This window comes from Phoca vitulina, unplaced genomic scaffold, assembly GCF_004348235.1.
Source record: "Phoca vitulina isolate PV1807 unplaced genomic scaffold, GSC_HSeal_1.0 scaffold6, whole genome shotgun sequence".
Taxonomy (NCBI): Eukaryota; Metazoa; Chordata; class Mammalia; order Carnivora; family Phocidae; genus Phoca; species Phoca vitulina.
The window spans coordinates 50,519,638-50,540,563 of record NW_022589709.1 but is presented as its reverse complement, the minus strand read 5'-3'; the positions used below and the strand labels follow the sequence as shown (position 1 = coordinate 50,540,563).

The 20,926-nt window shown below is 45.5% G+C and overlaps 1 protein-coding gene across 6 annotated transcripts in view; it reads left to right on the top strand.

Moving 5' to 3' along the window:
- The window catches only part of PDE8B (phosphodiesterase 8B), a 247,949-nt gene that overhangs the window by 172,993 nt on the left and 54,030 nt on the right, over positions 1-20,926 (top strand). For all 6 annotated transcript variants that reach the window (XM_032404155.1, XM_032404154.1, XM_032404153.1 and 3 more), the window contains exon 10: positions 256-316. In XM_032404155.1, coding sequence (XP_032260046.1) covers positions 256-316 — 61 coding nt within the window. The remainder of the gene's footprint in view (positions 1-255; positions 317-20,926) is intronic.

Sequence of the window (20,926 nt, the reverse complement as noted above, 5' to 3'; positions counted from 1 at the left end):
TGCAAGATGAAATACCCATTAGGAAAGTGCTTCTGAGCCAAATGTGACTAAAAGGGAAGCCCGGTTTCTGAAGGCATGTGTGGGCTCTGTATGAAAAATGGGTTTTCCGTAGACTACGTTTTGTTTGAAATTTAAATCTGCCCTAGAATGGACCCTGGGGTTTTGCTTTAAGAAATTCTGTTGATGTTTTCATTTGCTGATTTGTTGAATCATCTCCTATCTGACTCACTAATAACTGATCATTTATGTTATTAGGAAAATTAGGCATTTTGTCTCCCTCAAGAAACTGTGTTGTACCACTGACAATAATAAGCAGGTACGGTATTCAGTTTCCTTCCTTCGCTTTGTCAGCTTGACCACGCATTACGTTCTCACCATTGTTTTCTGCTTGTCTTTCTCCATAGCTTACTGTAGTTGTCAGTTTAGGAGGTTTATGGCAAAATTAGGCTCCTTTAACAAATAGTTAAAAAAAAAAATTTCCTGCAAGCTTCTGCTTTATTAGTAATGCACATCAGTTATGATTTAGCTTGTGGCCATGCAACTAAAGACTAATATATTAGAGCATAAAATTCTTCTTCCAAATAACTGTTTTTTCCATCTTAATTTCTTAAATGAATGAAAAGCATATATGTATTTGAGCATTTCACTCCTACAAATTCTTATCAAAAACAATCGTTCCAAATTAGTAAAAATTAGTACTATGAGCACTATTTGTTTTTACCATTTACATCATGTAGAACAATACATTAGAATCTTGTTTTCGGAGTAACAGAATTTTAGTAAGTTGCTATGTTGAAGAACATTTAAAGATAGTTTTATCATAGAGAGCAATGCTGTTATTTTCTTTTTTAATTATACTTTTAATACTGGATTATGTGTATTTTCATGCTTTAAAGTTTATTGGTTAAAAGGTACTGAAGTAATTACCAGTGATCTATGTTTGAAAACACAAGTATGACCTTTGATGTATATGGAGATTTTAAAAGAAGGGATAATATCTTAAAAGGATATGAAGGTCTTTGGGGCATAATACATTTTAGGGGAGCAGGTCGGGGAGTTGGAGAGTGTGGGATTAGATGGTGGAGGCTGGCCAGGCAAGGAGAGGAACTGCTGGGTGATAGGACCAGTGGACGCCTGGGTTCCCCCACCTCGAGTAGGCAGCTTCCAGAGGGGAGGCGGGCCTGGGAGCCGTGAGCCTGTGCAGGACGTTCAGCTGGCGTCTCAGTCCATCGAAGGTACCCATGCCTCATCCTTTTTTTTTTTTTTTTTTAAATAATGACTCAATACTTGTATATATTGCAAAATTATCACTACAATAAGTCACGTTAACATGCATCACTAGACATAAAATTTTTTCTTATAACGAGATCTTCTTTTGAGACCTATTCTCTTAGCAACTTTCAAATTTACATTACAGTGTTAACGAGTCACTGTGCTGTACATTATATCCCCATGACTTACATGTTTTATAAGTGGAAATCTGTACTTTTGATCCCTTCACCCATTTCCCTCCCCACTCCTCTGCCCCCAGCCCGCCTCTTGCAACCAACCTGTTCTCTGTATCTATATGATTGGTTTTTTGTTTCTGGTTTCGATTGTACATGTAAGTGATACCATATAGTATTTGTCTTCCTTCATCTATCTTATTTCACTTAGCATAATGACCTCAAGGTCCATCCATGTTGTCGCACATAGCAAGATTTCCTTCTTTCTCATGGCTGAATAATGCTCCATTGTATATATTTTCCACATTTTCTTTGTCCATTCATCCATCAGTGGACACTTAGGTTGTTTCTGGGTCTTGGCTGTTGTAAACCATGCTGCCATGAACCTAGGAATGTATATATCTTCTTGGGTTAGTGTTTTCCTTTCCTTGGGGTAAATGTCCAGGAGTAAATTGCTAGAATATATGGTAATTCCATTTTAAATTTTTTGAGGAAGCTGCACAGTGCTGTGTCGGTATACATTCCCACCAACAGGGCATGAGGGTTCCCTTTTCTCCGTATCTTAGCCAACACGTTTCATTTCGTAGCTTTTTGATAGCAGCCATTCTAACAGAGGTGAGTTGATACCTCATTGTTACTGATTTGCATTGTCCTGATGACTGGTGATGTTGAGCCTTTTTGCATGTACCTGTTGGCCATCTTTATGTCTTCTTTGAAAAAATGCCTATTTAGATCTTCTGCCAATTTTTAAGTCAGATTTTTTTTGTTTTGCTATTGAGTTGTATGAGATCTTTATATATTTTGGATATTAACCCCTAACCTGATATGATTTGCTAGTATTTTCTCCCATTTGGTAGGTTGCCTTTTTATTTTGTTGATAGTCTCCATTGCTGTGCAGAAGCTTTTTAGTTTGATGGTAGTCTCAATTATTTATTTTTCTTTTGTTGCATTTGCTTTTGGTGTCATACCTGAAAAATCATAGCCAAGACTGATGTCAAAGAGCTTAGGCCCTGTGTTTCCTTCTAGGCGTTTTATTGTTTCAGATAATATATATGTTCAAATATTTCATCCATTTTGAGTTGATTTTTTCTGTATGGTCTAAGATAATGGGCCGCTTTCATTCTTTTGCATGTGGCAGTTAAGTTTTCCCAGTACCGTTTATTGAACAGATTATACCTTCCCCATTGTATATTGTTGGCTTGTCATAAATTAATTGACCACATATATGTGGGTTTATTTCTGAGCTCTCTATTCTGTTCCATTGATCTGTGTGTCTGTTTTTATGCCAACACCATACCGTTGGGATTACCATAGCTTTGTGATGTAGCTTGAAATCAGGGAGCATGATGCCTCCAGCTTTGTTCTTCTTTCTCAAGATTGATTTGGCTATTCACAGTATTCTAGAACAGCGAAGGGAATCGTGCTTTTTCTTAAGATTTAGTCCAACATAAAATGCCTCTTTCAACACTGAGAATTTCATTGAGAATCAGGAAGCTTTCACTTAATATCATCGTCACATAGAAAGGCAAGTCCTTGGGGACTTCTGGGAAAGGAAGGGACTTGACTTTCATAGAAAAATAAATTCTGCCAGCAGCAAAGTTGACACATTCCAGGAGGAAGGATGAGGTCTACGTGGGAGGTGACATGGGTAGCGGGAGAGGTGTAGGGCATCCTGGTGGCTCTTTAGAGACAAGCTACTGAACCCAAGCCAGCGCATGTCAACCTGTGATGGGTGGTGAAGCTGCTGCACAGTACACAGGCCCCCGTGGGCTCATTCACGCTCATGCCAGGAGTGAGCCAAGTACAGTTCACGTCCAAAATCAAGCCCAGCCTTCCCCTACCAACCTAGGCTTGCTCCTCCTCCTTCCTCTCTTTATCGGTCAGTTGGACCCCCAGTCTCCTTACCACCAGTCTCCCTGCAACCACGTGTGCCCCAATTCTACCCATCCTTCATGGTCCCTCCCACGCAGTGTTGAGTGCCATCCCCATCCTCAAACCCCCAAGTACCTTTCTTGCTGGGTATCACCCCCACCGTTACCACGGCCATTTGTGTGCCTAACTGCCCTCTCCTCTCTGGTGGGGTCACCAGCCTGTGCTTGTCTCAGTGAGCCCATCCTGCCTGGGGCAGAGTAGGTCCTGCAGCTGTGGGTCAGCTTGAATGGAATTGCATGTCAAGGTCCTGGCTTCCTGCCACCTTCAAACCCTTCCTGCTTCACAGAGAAAGGAGGCAATCCCTTAGTACAGAACTAGGGATGCAGCATCGCAGGGCCACCTCTTTTCTGATGCTCTAAATAGAAACGTCTTTATTGCTGTGAATTAGCTGCTGTTCTGAGAAGAGTGGAAACGCAGAGCTCAGATACCTGAGCCATTGACGTCACCTAATGGTGCTGCACAGGCCTGGACAGACACTTAGATTTTCCAATAACAAAGAATTTTTATGTCTCTGGCTAGCCACAGTGTTTTTCCTACTCATCTAAGGAGGCTGAAATGAACGGTGATGGGTCTGTGACGGGAAGGGCTCCCCAGAGGGTGGGAGCAGCCTGTCTGAAGGCGGTTCTGGCCGCACTGCTTTCTGGGGTTTAGCCTTGACGTCAAGATCCGCCCATGGGTTTGCATTTTAACAAGGAATGAAATTGTAAGCCAGGGTGCTATCTTCTGGTAGTGCCTGGCATCAGCACAAATCCCTTTTCCTGGGTGGACCCTGGAGCTTTTTGCCAAGGGGCTGGAAGTGCTCAGGGAGGTTTGGTGGCTGTAAACACCGTCTTCCACCGCACACACTTGCTCCCCAAATATGCCAGGGACGGTCTCTGCCCCAGAAGCCGTGGGGGTCACGGACAGATCAACAGGATACATTCTAGAGCATGGTGCAGGGGAGGTAGGAACCGAGAGCAGGAGAAGCACAGAACACAGGACCAAAGGAGACTGGCTAGAATTTTTTTAGGTGTCATCTAGGACAAGAGGCGACAAATGATAGCCTCCAGGCCAAGTGTGGTCGGTTTTGTATGTAAAGCTTTATTGGAATAGAGCCACACTTTGTGATGTCGTGGTCCCTTTCCTACTTCAGCAGCAGAGAAGTTACTGCAGACGCTATGTGGCCCACAAAGCCTAAGATGTTTACTCTCTGGCCCTTCACAGAAAAAGTTTGCCAACCCCATTTCAAGAGGATAATTTTCTTTTTGGACTACCCACTTTGCTGGGCCCAGGACAGTCCGTCTGGCACCCTGGAAATGCCCCCCCGCCAGGTGCACACACACTTCTTTGGGCCCTTAGTTCGTGCCACCCCTGTACCCTGGTGCAGAGGCTGTCTCAACCCCTTTAGACCGGTAAGACACGAGGAGCTGTTCCCTTCAGGCTTTTGCCTTTTCGTGAGGTCTAAATCCAAATCCAAATGCATGACCCAAAGTGGAATTTCACGGACCTGCTACCATGGTCCAGGAGTCCAGCTCGTACTGGGAGAGGAGGCTTCTAGATCCTGACTTCACACTACCTTCTCCTAAGCCGGCCTGGTCAAAGCAGAGGGGCCTCCCCACTGGCATCCCTACAGTGCCCACCCTCAGTGCATCCCCCATTCTCGCTTTTTCCTCCAGGCCTCGGCCACGGGAACACGGAGAGCACCGCCCTCCCAAAAGCCAGCGTGCCAGGGGCAGGTGTGGAGCCTGGGCAGAGAGTACGGGAAGCCAGCGGGCAAGAGGGCGGCGGTGCAGTGTTGTGCGCTTAGGTCGGCTCCCCGGGGCCCTCTTCTCATGGACGGACGACTCCCGGGCCATGGAGAAGCCCCAGATTGGTGCAGAGGTTGCCTGTCCAGTAAGAGGAGGTCGTTAGATTTTGTGAAGTCAGGGAGCACAGGCACCCAATGAAGAGCTCCCGAAAATATTCCCTGTCGCACTGCGGTAGAGCAGGGGAGGGGCCGTGACCCGGCTCAGCGGAGGCCTGCGGCTCTCTGGCTAATCGAGGTTCCAAGAAAAGGCAGGGAGCAGTCTGACCTGCCTTCTGCACAGGACTTTCCAGACCCGGGGTGGGGAGAGGGGAGAGAAGGACCTGATTTTGGAATTCCACTGACAACCTCTACATTCTCATTTAAGGGAAGAAGAGTTGTTTCAGCAATGAGAAAACCGGGGAGGACCTAATCTCTGAAAGAAGAATAGCTATTGAACTTGAATAAGTTAGGCTTAATGGAAAAACTTGTTTCTTCCATTGCAGACCAATGGGAGCATTGTCACAGCCTGACATCAGTCTGGGGACAGATGTTTGGGGGGCATTGCTTTGTTTTAAATACTGATTTATTTATGCGAGAGAGGGTAGTGGTGAGGGAGAGAAAAAGCAGACTCTGCACTAAGTGCGCCCGACATGGACTTGACGCAGGGCTCAACATCAACCCTGAGATCATGACCTGAGCTGAAATCAAGAGTGGGTTGCTTAACCGACTGAGCCACTCAGGCACCCCTGGGGGTCATTGCTTTAAAAACACGTTCACCTATGTAACTTGTTTGAGAATAGTAGGAGCAGAAATGGGAGCGGAATTGTCCAAGTTTGCTGTGATGGAAACTTGCTTTGAGATCAATTTTGGGGGGTTCATTCATATTTTTATAGTCTGCTATTTAATCTTGAAATTGTAAAGATTAGGAAAAAAATAATAGAACTTTACTACAGTAATAATGCCCATGACTAAGCCTGTCAGAAGTGCCTAAAACAAGATACAAAGGGTATAGAGTGTCAGGGAGAAAGAAGAGGTCTTCAGGCTTGTGAAGGCTTTGTGTAGGGAAGGAGGGACTGGGCCCTGAGGAAGGCAAAAACAGTGGGAAGTTTAAAGGAATCAGATTAGGCTCAACATTGGAAAGAATGATTAGAATGGACCAGGCCCCTATGTAGTTTGTGGGTAGTGAGTTCATCACCAAGGGAAGTATTCAAATAGTAGATGGAGCACTCGGTAGGAAAAGCTGTCTGGGGAGGTCACTCACTGGCCAGAGGGTAGACTAGATCGCTGGTTCTCCAAGTGTGGTTCCCTGGAGCAGCAGCGGCCCTGGGAGTTTGCTAGACCTGAGAAGTCCAAGGGTAGGGCCTGGACAGTCGGTTTTAACAAGCCCTCCCCATGGTGCTGATTCATGCTGAAGTTGAAGAGCGACTGGACAAGATGAGTGGCTGCCAGGCTCTAATACTATGAACTCGGATCACTGTTTCATGGATAGGGTCTCTTCTGGGTTAAATCTAGTCAGAAAAGATTTTTTTTCCACTTCTGGCCATCCAGCCCTCCTCCCCTCCTGAGTACAGGGACCCTGACCCACACTGCTCAGGACATTGCATTGCAGAGGACCCCCAGCTCTGCTCCAGCCACGCCCAGCCTGTGCCCTAGGCTTGCACGTCCAGTCCTGAAATGTGGCTAGTTAGAGACAGGCTCCAGGTATAGACCGTGTGCTCAATTTCAGAGTCTTAGTATGGACAAGAATGTAAATTATCTCATTAAAAGTATCATAGTCTTGTATTGATGCCATGTGACAATATCTTGTACATATTATACCTAAAATATTATTCAAATTAATTTTGCCTGTTTTTACTTTTTAATGTGGCTGCTAGAAAATGTACAATCACACACGTGGTTTGGATTTGTGGCTCACGCAGTATTTCTGTGGGACAGCTGGTCTAGCCATTCCCTCCCCTGTCAAATCTTACCCTGAATCCCGCTGCCCTTTGACAGGTGCCGAGGGCCAACGGGCTGTGCGTATAGTCTAGTTCGTGCCAGTGAGTCAGCAGCAGATCCCACGAGATGAAGCTGTGATCCATTCTCCGGGCCCCTGAGGATGCTCTCCCTATTACAGGAAGATGATCTGATGGGCACTTAAGCAGACCTTAAGGGAACACTTTTGTTTGGGGAGATGTGGGGCATCTTTTCATTAGTTCTCAAACTGCGACAGAAAGTTAGCTCTCACTTTTAGAGTTCTTGGGTGGACAGTGGGAACCCGGGTGCCTTGCCCACTGGCAGCTTCCTGCCCACTGCCCCCAGACCCATTCCCATTTCCCAGCCCAAGACTGGTCTTCTCTTGGGTCTGTCCTTGCCCTTCATTGCCCCTAGGCCTCTATTCTTTCCATGTTTGCCAACTTCTGTTCCCCCTAATCCTTTCCTTCCCGGTAAGTGGCTTGGCCAATAGGCTTTTCGTGATTTTTGGACTTGTCCTCTAGGGTGTGGCAGAACAGGGTCCTTAATGCTAAGACAGTCTCATAGCTCATGGTATTCTCTATAAAACAGAAGAAGTGGCTGGTGCAGGCAACCAGGGGAGACAGGCACCCAGAATCCCGGGATGGTTTCTGCTCATTGCTAATCCCTAGTGATAAAAATGTTTGAATTTGTCCTAAATGCCCAATATTTGAGATCCGTCTCATGTTTTTAATGGCATCAACTGTTTGCAGCTTCCTTGTCCTTCAGGACTCAACCCAGCTTCTCCTCCAAGAAAACTTCCAGAACCCGCCAGCCATATGTCCCCCGAACCTGCCATGAGGGCACGGTGATGTTTCTCTTCTGCATCACCCGTCTGACTGTTAATTTTATCCTGCTTTGGATCAGTTCTCACCTTGGGGAAGGGACGCCACCGTGTGTGCCCTGTAGACATCCAGAAATTATTTTGAAAACTAATTTTTAATCTCTAGCACAGTAACCTTTGGCAAGTCTAGGAATTAAAGCTGAAGCTTCTGTCTAGTCCCAAATTAGTATTACGTATAGCATGTTGATCTCTCTCGAGCTAATATGTCTCATGTGCTTATTTTCCATGTTTTTCCAAGGCACACATCCAAGTTTAACTTCTTAAAAGGAAGTTGGAGAAAAAGGGAACTGCAGTTGAAAACATGACTTCAGTTATCCCTGGAAGTACCTATTCACATTTAGAAATGTTTCTGTCATCAGTGTCTTAGCATGATGCTGAGTTTGTGCACATGGACTTGACCCACAGTAGATGCTCCAAATATTTGTCGATGTATTTGCTAAAGCCACTAAGTAAACAAAACTTTTCTGTTTAGCTTTAGTACATATTTACATGAAGCTATTTAAAGAAAGGCCTCTGATGTTGCAAAACCACAATTTTTCCTGAGAACTACGTTGGAACTGCCAAAGCCTGAGCTGACATAAACGGAGTACCTGCTGCGTGCCTGAGGGAGCAGAGCCTCACTAGGAGGTCCCAGCGGGAAACAGGGACAGGCAGGGACACTGTGGATGCAGCGATGGAATTACATGCGCGGGAAAGTCTTGGGGCACAGGAGAGGAGAGACACAGCTCTGTGGCTGGCATTGCAGGTGGCCGCTGGGGGCTGAAGCTGAGAGGGAGTTCGTTCCCTGGCTGATGAGGTGGAGGGTGAACCTGGAACATTCGGAGCATGCAGGCCTACACTGAGCACCGTGGGGGAGCAGGCAGACACAGGGGCCCTCACCCTGTCAGGGCGGCTCGGCACTGTGTGGTCAGCAGGACCGCAGGCCCCAGGGCTGTCCGCCCTGCACGGTAATGGGGTTCCTCTGCACTGTCCACGCTCTCATCCTGTCCTCTCTGCCACCACAGTAGGGGTTTGTCCCATGTTAGGGACAGATAGGAGTATGGGCAAAACTGAGGGAGGGGAAAGTCTGAGGTGCCGGTCAGGTTTTCCACTGTGTGAAACTGTCGGTACCTCTCACTAGTGGTAGCCCAGCCCCCCTCCCGGGGGGAGGCGTTGGCACGCAGAAAAACCAGTTTGACTTAGGACACAGGCAGTAAATAGGCATAGACACATTTAAGACCACTAGGATTTAAAGAGGAGATACTATGTTGGCCTTTGAGGAGAAGGGATTTTTTTTTTTCTCCTAAATTTAACTGAACTTCTAAAGGCTGCATTTTTATTGATTTGTCATTCAGGCTATTGGAAGATTCTGCTCACTATGCAGACTTAGACTAATTGGGCCCAAGAGACTTTCATGTTATCTTAGACCTGATGGTTAAAAGTTTTATTTACTTACTTTTTTAATGCAACTTATGGATATTAGCACTATCTGGAAATTTTTTGTTTTCTGAAGCAACAGCTGGTGGCTGACTCCTCAGAAGGAATTAATTGACTTCACATTGAGAAATTCTCAGTTGTGGCCATGCTTGGCCTAAGCTGGGCATTCAGCCATCCGCGGAGTGAGCATCAGTTGCCCCCAGGCGCTCTGGCCCAGTGGAAGTCACAAGGCCGGATGAGGCTGAGGAACCAGGTTTCTCCCCACATCCGCTTCTGCTGAAATCTTTGGGTGGCTAATGGGACCCCCCCCCGCATCCAGTCAGTCACCCTTACCCTAAACCGGGGAACCCCCTTCAGCACGCTTCCTTTCTTGCGTCCCCAGCATCCTGGAAGCCACTTAGTCTGAAGAGTGTGTCTTCCTCACCGCTCTTGACTCCATAGCTGCTCCTCATCCCACTGTAGGTCTGGTTGTCTTGCTCCAGCTTCCGGTCTGCTCTCTGCCTCCATTGCCAGGTGTACTGGCATCAGCCCATTCAGGCTCAGGAGAACTGATGGTTTCATTTTCTGTGTGAGCAAGTTGTTAAGGCCCCCATTATTAAACATTTAAATTACGGAAACATGCAGTCTATTTTTTCAAAACTAGTAAGTACTCAAAATCCATCGCTGCTTCAGTGTGTTACCACATTGTACTATTAGCTATGCTCTTAAGGTCATTGACGTTTTGTCTCGTCTGTGTGACAGAAAGACCACATGAAGCTGTGCTGCCACGTTCAACGACATCACGTTGGTAGCTTCAAACAGCCAGGCTGGGAGTATGTTTAGACCAGGGAAATCGGCAAACACTACAAATCAGGACTTTGTTTTGTTTTGTTTTTATGTTTAGACAAAACCTGCTTAGTTTATTATTTAAGTGCTCCTTTTAATACCATTACAATGAAGACAGACAATGAATGGGCATCCCCTCCCTCTCCGAGCAATGTTTATGTATGTATATGTTAGCTATTTATGTCTTGAAATTCATTCTATAACAACATGAACCCATAGTAAATTCTGAACAGAGAAACTCATTGTAGGGAAATATGATCAGGAAAGGAATGTTTGAGTGGACAAAACCCAGAAACTTTTAATCTGTACTTGTGGCTTAATCTAGATCACAGTACATCTGTATTGGTTCAGTTTTTTTTCACTGAGGTAAAATCGACCTATAACATTGTATAGTTTTAGGTGTACAGCATAATGATTTGATATATGCGTGAATTGCAAAATGGTCTCCACAGTAAATTTAGTTAATATTCCTCACCACACAGTTAAAATATTCTTTCTTATGAGAACATTTAAAATCTACACTCTCAGTAACTTCCAAACATGCAATACAGTATTGTTAATTACAGTCACCGTGCCATGCATTATATCCTCAGGACTTACTTATCTTATAACTGGAACTTTGTATCTTTTAACCACCTTCACCCAGTTCACCCACTCCCTGCTTGTAGCAACCACCAGTCTGTTCTCTGTATCTGTGAGATCGGGGGTTTGGTTTGGTTTGTAGATTCCACATATAGGTGAGATAATATGGTGATATGGGGTTATTCTTGCTCTGTCTGGCTAATTTCATGTGCCGTACTGTCTCAGGGTCCATCCATATTGTTGCAAATGGCAAGATTTCCTTCTTTTATTCAATTGTATATATGTTTCCCATTTTCTTTATCTGTTCATCAGTTGATGGACACATAGGCTGTTTACATATATTGGCTACTGGAAATAATGCTACAGTGAACAGGGGATATATATCTTGTCAGAGAGTGATTTCATTTCTTTCTAATAAAAACCCAGAAGTGGAATTGCCAGATCATATGGTAGTTCTATTTTTAATTTTTTGAGTAATCTCTACACTGTTTTCCATTGTGCCTGCACCAGTTTACATTTCCAACAGCATAAAAGTGTTCCCTTTTCTCCACATCCTCTCATACACTTGTAATTTTTTGTCTTTTAAGTAATTACAGTTCTAACAGGCATGAGTTCATACCTCACAGTGGCTTTGATTTCTATTTCCCTGAGGAATGGTGATGTTGAGCATCTTTTCATGTACCTGTTGGCCATCTGTATGTCATTCTTAGAAAGATGTCTATCTAGATCTTCTGTCCATTTAAAAAATCAATCAGATTGTTTGCTATCGAGTTGTATGAGTTTGTTATATATTTTTAGGTGTTAACCCCTTATCAGATAGGTGACTAGGAAATATTCCATAGATTGACTTTTCATTCTGTTCATGGTTTCCTTTGCTGTGGAGAAACTTTTTAGTTTGCTGTAGTCCCAGTTGTTTGTTTTTCTTTTGTTGCCTTTGCTTTTGATATCACATCCAAAACACCATCATCCAGACAGATGTCAAGATTCTGATGTTCTGATTTTTCTTCTAGGAGTTTGATGGTTTCAGATCTTATATTTAAGTCTTGAATCCATTTTCAGTTGATTTTTGTGTATGGTCTAAGATGGGGATACAGTTTCATTCCTTTGCATGTGGCTGTCCTGTATTCACAGACCATTCACTGAAGAGACTGTCCTTTCCTCATTGTATATTCTTGGTTCCTTTGTCATGCATTAATTAATTATATATTTGTAGGTTTATTTCTGGGCTCTCTATTCTGATCCATTGATCTGTGTGTTTATTTTAATGCCAACAATATACTGTTTTGAATACTATAGCTTTGTAATACACTTTGAAATTGGGGAGCATCATGGCTCCAGCTTTGTTCTTTCTCAAGATTGCTTTGGCTCTTTGGGGTCTTTTGTGCTTCCATATAAATATTAGGATTGTTCTATTCTGTGAAGTTACCATTGGAATTTTGAAAAGGCAGCCTGTTAAGAACTATGTCTGTTACAGTCCTGTAGGATTTGCAAAAATAAGTCCCAGTGGCCACTGGAGCTGAGTGATCAAGGGGTGTCCCTGAGTGACAGCCACAAAAACCAGGGTGCCATATATGTGCACATGCTCCTTTCTGGGAGATACCAGTGACATGAGGCAGGACAGAGGAAGAGTGGAAAGACAGTGTCTGCCAGCCTCCCAGTCTCTGGAGAATATTGCAGTCAGAGCATAGATGTGTGTTAAATTAGAAGTCTGCCGCTTGGGGCGCCTGGGTGGCTCAGTCATTAAGCGTCTGCCTTCAGCTCAGGTCATAATCCCAGGGTCCTGGGATGGAGTCCCGCATCAGGCTCCTTGCTCATTGGGGAGTCTGCTTCTCCTTCTCCCTCTATCCTTTCCCCGTTCTCAAATAAATAAAATCTTAAAAAAAAAAAAAAAAAGAGAAGCCTGCCCCTCAAGCCGAAGCTTTTAATATAAGCAAATAGGCCTCTTTCCCAGAGAGATTGGGTGCTTTCAGTTTGCTATCTATGTTCTGGGCCCTAGATGTTAACCACCGTGAGTCTGCATGATCCCTTTAAGAACTATTAGTTCTCTCTAGCGTTGTGGGTCTCAAGCATGTGAGCCCCATTGGTTTACAAAACTAGATCTTTTGTGTGTCCATCTCTCAGGTGGAAGGAAGTCTTAAAAGTTGAGGTGCCAGATTTGGGGTTCAGACCCTTCACTGCACAGAGATAAGCTGGAAACTGAATTTCCTCCTGATTGTGTGTTGACCCACTGAGGGCGAGGCTAATGGCAGGATTCTCTCTCAGCTTCTCCTACCCACTTTGATGTAGGTTTTTTCTCCTCGTTTGCCTGATGTATAGGCATTGTTCAGCTCATTTCAGGATTTCTTTCAGAGGTGATTGTTTCATATGTAGTCATAGACTTAGTGTGTCTGTGGGAGAAGGTAAGTTCTGGAATCTCCTATGTCACTTTCTTAAACCTAAAAATTCCCAAGACTTATTTTTTGGTTGATTTTCTAGACTTAAAAAAAGTGGTGGAGAAAATGTTAATAATACAGCTTAAATTTAAATGCACATCAAATTTGTAGCAGTTTCATTGTGAATAGCAGAAAAAATTAAAGAAATACTCCTCCCGTATTCAGAAACTATTACATGATTCAGCAAAGAAGGTGTTCACATCATTAACAAACGAGTGGAGTGCCTATGCATCTGTTACCTTTCATCTTATGGCTTAATGCAAGTGAAAATGTCAACTCCTATTCATGTTGAACCTCTACTCATTCATCAGTTGAAACCATCGCTAGGCTGCTCATATAAGAGGTCAGCAAAAAGCCAAAAAACTGTTTGGAGAGAATCAATTGGCTGTATAGAATTTATGGTAAGAATATTTTATATTTTAGTATTTAGGAATTGCTGCACATCTTTTATGTCAAGTTGGCAAATTTTTTTCTTGAAGGATCAGAAGGTATATATTTGAGGCCCTACAGTCTCTATCACAACTACCCCACTCTTCCCCTATAGCAGGAAAGCAGCCGTCACCCAATCATGATATGTGAGTAAATGAGCCAGGCTATGGTATAATAAAATTATATTTACAAAACCAGGCAAAAATATATTTACAAAGTCCTTAGGCCATAGTTTACTGACCTCTTTAATCAGTAGTATTTACAGTAAACTTAGATGTGGATATTTATGGCATTTTTCAGAGAGCCAGTTGGTAAATCTTGACCGGCATGCTATCCGGGCCACAGTCCCCATTCTGAAGGATCTCCCAATAGCTCATCATCCTCTAAAAAAAATAAATAATATAAATTAAAAAATAGGGGGACTAGGTGGCTTAGTCAGTTAAGCATCCGAATCTTGATTTCGGCTCAGGTCTTGATCTCAGGGTCATGAGTTCAGGCCCTACATTGGGCTCCATGCTGGGTGTGGACCCTACTTAAAACAAACAAATAAATAAATAAAATCACAACACCTCTTTTAGGAGCACACAAAGTGTTCTGTCATCCTGTCTTTGCCTACTGCCTGTGTCATTCACTGCCATTCTGCTCAGCCACACCAAGCTCCTTGTAGTTCCCTGCAGCATACCCAGCCTTTCCATCGCTCTGGGCACTGTACTTTTCCATCTGTCTAGCCTGCTCTTCGTTCCTCCTGTCTTCCCGGAGAACCCTTTCTCACCTGGTCCAGGTCATATTTCTCTATGATTTTCCCCAACCACTCTCTCTTCTTGTCTACAGAGGGCATCTAGCACTTCCCCCACTGGATCCAGCTCATCAAGGGTGACATCATGTCTCAGTGCCCTACATCCCCATCTCCCACTGATGCTACCTGAACCCAGGAAATAGTTGATGAGTGGAGCTTGCTAAGGATCTTACATTTTAATAATCATAAGATGTATCCTATATTGAACACTTTGTATCCCTTACTCTGCAAGTGATTTTCATACACTAACTCCTGTAATAATCACTGTACCTCCGTGAGGTAGATACTATGATCCCCATTCTACAAATGAAGAAACTGAGGTTTGAAGTGGTTAAGCAACCTGTCCAGGTTTTACACTGGATTCAAATTCTAAGTAGTTAGCATATATAAAAGAAATTATAAAAGAAATATTAGGTACATGTCTGAGCAGTCACATGAGAGAAATGCTACCCTTACTTGGGAAGCTGGGGACTACTTAATGAAGAAGGTGTTGATTGAGGTAAGCTAGAATTTATCCTTATAGAGAGAAGAATCCCATGCAGAAGAAAAAGGGCAACCAGAGACAGGAGAAGCAAGAACGGTTGGATTTGGCTTGATCCCTTTATGCCTTACAGCGTGGGGGAGATGAAGCTAGGGGTAAAGTTGGGGCTCGGATGCTCAGCTGCCCACCTGCCTACCTGCCTTTGCCTAGATTCCTCTGAGCATCCATATCCTCCTCCAGGTGCTTCAGGGTCCAGAGCCATCCTGATGGCTGTTTGGAGTGGAGTAAATTAGACCATGTACTCCCTGCAGCAATCCAACCTCTATTTACCGATGAAATCAAGTTTATATGAGCATCTGACAAGTCATGCGAGAAGTTACAGCAGGACAGTTTGGGGGTCTGTGTAGAACGCTAAAAGGTGATGGCACAAAATGTCTCTAGAGGAGCTGTTGCCCTCTCCTTGGGAAAGCTGGAGCCTCCGACTTCTGCGGCTGGTTTAAGGCCATTGGGGCGCCTCATCCCACGGCCGGGGGCTCGTTAGGCATGGTGGTAGGTGTACATCGTGTGTTGTCGGTTCTCACTGCAGCATTCCAAAACTTCTCTGCCCATTGTATTTTGGAGTCATGCAGCCAATCAAAACTGAAAACGCAGCCATAGTGGGGCACCTGGCTGGCTCAGTCAGCAGAGCACGTGACTCTTAATTCGGGGTTGTGAGTTCAAGCCCCACGTTGGGCCTAGAGCTTACTTAAAAAAACAAAGACAAAAACAAAACCTAACCATAGTAACTCAAGCATCTTTGCTGAAAGGATCTGTTGTTTCAACTGTGGTCAGAGCAGTGTTCATCCTGGAGAATTTTACTCAAGCTTCTGGGCCTTCAAATATGTGGTGCCTTATTTAGAGAATTTTTAAGAACAAAATTCCAGTAAGGATGGGCTCCTTCACTGCCATTGCTGGAAAAAGAAGTGAGGAGGAGGAGGAGGAATAATTTGGAGGGGTTTCCATTAAACTTGTTCCGCCCCATTCGGGAGAAATTTGAGTCTTGAAGTCAACTTCTTGCCCAGATTTCCTGAGTTTCTGGTGAGGATCTCAGAGCTGAGCTCCAGGAGACTGGAGGAAGCAAGCATTTATTCCTCTTCTTATTGGCCATTCTGTACCTAAACCCAGAATTATAATGTAAGGAGTGGGTTAAATGGTATTTTTCCTGATTACATTAAGACGGCTCTAGAATGGTATGCTGAACAAGTGAGACATTTGTACCTGGAGGTGAGAGGGAAGGAAGCGAAGGGCCTGGTCTCCACTGGTGCCGTTCATCCGGCCAGTGCTTGTTCATCTTTCATTCTGACCATGAACCAGGACTGCGGTACTACGCAGAGAAATCACAGGCGCAGCCTGCCTTCAGATGGCTTTGGGTCTTACAGAGTTTTGTGAGAAGCTTTTGGATCATTAGAACAGAGCCTTGGCCTTGGAGTTACAGAAGAAGTAAAAGGCAGTTTCCTAAGAAGCAGCTTGTATCCCATAAGGCACGCTGGGCCTGTTCTTCCATGGAATTCCCTGTGGGAGGAAAGTTTCCCTCTGTCCCCCAGCTCCGGAGAGCAGCAGTACCCATAAGCTGTCGCGCGCAAAGGTGAGGCCTGTGAAAGGCTAATGCAGTGTTCCTAAGCCCTGGCTGCACACTGGAATTACCTGGTGAGTTAAAAACAAAATAATACAGCAACCCCTGGGCCCCAGGCACTCTGATGGAATGGGTTTGGCGTAGAAGCTGGGCATGAGCACTTAGAAGAGTTCCCCAGGAGATCCCAGGGGACTGTCAAGGTCGAGAACCACAAGGCTACAGAGTGAAAGCTCTGTGTTTTTTGGATCTGCCATGACTGGTTAGATGAGTCTAGGGAGGTTTCCCGCGGGACATTTTATAGAGGGACAGGGGTACGGTTTGACCAAAGAACCGCAAAAGGGTAGGCAGATGGAAGGATGGAGTGTGTATACTACACACGGGGAGGACCAGGCCTCTGTGGGAGCTGCCAGAGGCGAGACCAGGTCTTCGTCACCTTTAGAACTTCCTGAGCCCTGGCCCACAGAGGGCACTCAGGAAACGTGTGTTCAGTGAATGTTTGCACCCAGGGGAAGGGAAGCTGCGGGCTTACGGTAGTGGTAGAGGCTCCTGTGCGTGTTGATCCACAGTCCGTGTCAGACTAGGGAGCACGGAGCACAGCACGGACTCAGTTCCAGCCGGTCAGCAGGCGGGCTTCTGGAACAGGCATTCCTACGAGAAAGCTGACTGGGAAAAACTGCCGTCCCCGTTGGCTCTGTGAGCTCTGTGAGGAGAGAGGGCCCTGCCCGTCTCCTGAGGAAATGCCCGAGCCCGCCATGTGGGGGGCGCTCCCCGAATGATGGGTGATGTTCTGCCCGGTGGTCACTCATGCTGACGTTGGTTCTGGGCATGGGAACTTCTCTTTGCAGGGCCTGACCTGAAGGCCCTTGACTTCCCGGTTACAGTCAGATTTGGGACACATGCAACAAGAGAAATTGCACAGTCTACCTCCCAAGCCCTGCTGTCCATTTCAGCTGACAGTATTTTTTTCCCATTTCTTTTCCACATTAATGTTTCATGGCTTTGAGCTCTGGTAGGGAAAGCAGTGGTGTAGGTGGGATTTATTAAGTTTTCGGTTTCAATTTAAATTCGAAAAATTCACCTAGCACCCTTTAGGCCATGAGAACATCTATTTTTTAAAAAGTAATTTTCGATCACTCATTGTCCTCAGGACCGGCCAGGGCTGAGATGGCAAGTCTGGTCTGTCTCCGTCACTGTGGCCCCGGCTGAGGTGGCGGCCTGGCTGCCCCTGAGCCTCGGAAGCACTGTGCTCTGTGTAGGTGGTCTGCGTGAGGGGTGACACCCTGACCCCGTCCCCGGATTGCACCGTCCCGGTCCGCGGATTGGGCCCTGGGCACGGGGAGCTGTGCGGCTTGGCCAGGCTCGGGCGGGGCAGCTTCTTGCTTCCGAGTGATGGGAGGGCGGGTCGGGAGTCCCCATGTGGCCGGTGGTTGCTTCTTCCCCTGGGCCTTGAGAGCCTCTGTGCCGGTGCTGGGGGAGTTCATCGCTGTGGAAATGGAGGCCTCGGGGTGACCGGAAGCTCTCTCGGGCCGCGGCAGCGCCGTGATGACTGGCAGGCCGTCGCGGGTGCAGGGCTGTGGCCCCCGGGGCGGGCACCTGGGCCTGTTGCCTTACTTTGGATAAGTCAGTAAACAGGGATTGTTGGAGCACTGGCTCTGGAGCTGTTTCCTGGATTCGGAGTTTAAAGTGGAATGAAAACTGTAGCATCTTTAAAATATCTAATGGTGGGGGGGGGGGGCTCGGGGTCCAGGCTTCGCTCCTGCCCGGCAGCCCCCTGGTGGCCAGCAAGGCACCCTTCAGTGCCGGGTATCCGCTCAGGACCTCTGGGCCAGCGCCGGCCGTGAGTCAGCCCACAACAGCCCTTGCGGAAGCACAAAGCCTCTTCGGGGCTTCTCAACTCATCAGCTTCTACTGGGGCAAGAGGGTAAAGTGCTGGGGAAAAAGATCTGTCAAAAGTTCTTTTTAGATGGGCGGGGGGAATTGGAGGGAGAGATGAACCATGAGAGACTATGGACCTGAGAGACGGACAGGGTTTTAGAGGGGAGGGGGGGGGGGGGTTGGTTGGCCCGGTGATGGGTATTAGGGAGGGCACGTACTGCATGGAGCACTGGGTGTTATACGAAAACAGTGGATCGTGGATCACTACATCAAAAACTAGTGATGTATTGTATGGTGACTAACATAACATAATAAAATTAATTAAAAAAAACTTCTTTTTAGACAATACTGACAGCTATTTGGAAACTTAGAAGAGGGGATATAAAATTTGGTTTCCCAAGAAAACACAAAATAAGTATCTCTCCATAAAAATGAAAGGAAAAGCAACTCGTTTCATAATGACTTTGCTCCTTCTGCAGCCGCTGGAGGTGAGCCAGCATTTTATTTTCTGGGACTTGGTCACGTTCCTCTGGGTCCGGTGGCCAGAGCAGTTAGCAGGCAGCTCTGGAGTGCGCTGTGCAGAAGCGTCACCCCCTCTTGTGGTTGAACTCCTCTCTGGCCCAAGGCACGCTTGACTCCCAGTCTTGCTGGCAGCATCCTTAACCTTTGATTCTCAAAATACCAGTGGTAGCCTAGGAAGTTTTACATTTTGCTAAGGTTCTAACGTCACTTGAGTCACAGACCTAAGTGAGTTGTCTGTGTATGCATCTTCGCATAAACAGCCCACACTTCTTTTTTTTACTTTTTTTTTTTTTTTTTAACACTTCTTCTCATAAACTGGCTCCACTGGGTATCCCTTTGGAGTGTAATCGTCACCTCCAACTCCTCAGCAGGGGCCAATGAAGCTGGCCTGGCGTTGGTAACGAATACTTCCCCACGGGAGGATAGGGTTCCTCAAGGGTGGAAATCGTCTGATTCTCTGGAGAAATCGTGACTTTTAGCATTGCATTTTTGGTAGCATACTCAGAGAAGAAAGTGTGATTCATGATGGTCTTTCAGGTCCATCTTTTCTTCCTGCAGAAGAACATTAACTTTCTCCAGCATCACTGAGTTAAAGCCACTCCTCCATGCCCATCCATCCTGCACTCTGTGCCAGATTCATCTTCCCAACATGCCATCCGGATCATTTATTTTCATCTTAAAAACTTGCACTGGTTCCCTGTTGCCTGTGAGGTCTGTCCAGGTGGCTTACAGCCCCAGCCTGTGGCCCCTTGGCCCTCCTTTGGCATGGCACATACTTTCCCCCACGGAACCTCCACTATGGAAAGCTCAGCTTCTTGGCACACTTTTTAGTGTTCGCTCCCAAGCCCCAGATAGATATTCAAAGGCAGATTTAGGAACCAGTTCCTCCTGCTGAATGTCCCCTCCCCAGGCCCTCTGTCCCTTCCGAGCCTCGGCTGCACCGGCTGCATCACAGAGCCCAGCACTTGGTCAGGTTTCATCCCACTATGGTTACTGTTCCAAGGAGCTTCCAGTGTCTTCTTTCTTTAGGGCCTTAAGGGAGGTGACCAACACAGTTGACCCTTGAACAACATGGAGGTTGCATGTGCCGACCCCCAACACAAAACTGCATGTAAAAATCTGATTCCCCCAAAACTTTATTAATGGCTTACTAGTGAACAGAGGCTTTACTAGTAAAAAAATCAATGCACACATATGTTGTGTGTTGTATGTATTATGTACTGTATTCTTACAATCAAGTAAGCTCAAGAAAGTGTTTTAAGAAATGTTATAAGGAAGAGAAAATACATTTACAGTACTGTTCTGTATTTATTGATACTGTAGTTTACATCATCTGTTTAGAAGATGAATCGTCAGTACCTACATCAATATCCTTTTATATGACAGAGTGCTGTATATGTTATACATCTTATACTGGACATCAAAAATGACAAGATAATGTGAAAAGGAAATTCCTATTTATAGTAACGATTCGTGCATTGACAACAAAGCAACACTGTGATGGCTTTATTGTAGTCTAGTGTAATGGACATGGTTGCCTCATGGTAACCGAGCCTCTACACTAGTGAATGAATCGTTATAAAATTTTTATGGCATATAGTATTATAGTCCTACCTCTAATACAGTATTAGAAACGTTCTTACATTTTCTTAAAACCACTTACCTGTGATGATAGGCTGATATGCAGTTTCTGCAATTATGAGAGAGAGTGGCAGTCTGTAGAGCAAAGCTAGAAGACCCACGATGAATCTTACATTAAATATCAGCTGCCTTATGCCTGTGAGAATAGGCTGTCTGCTCCCGTCCAGGTGCGGCCCACGATGGTCTACACGATGGCCGCTCAGGCGACGATGACACAGAGACGTCTCACACAGTCCTTGCCCTACAGTCACTGGATTGCCACCCGAAGACGCTCAGATATACGCAGCTGATAAGTTTATTAAATGTGTGGCATGATGGTTTCCTCTTCATGAAGTGG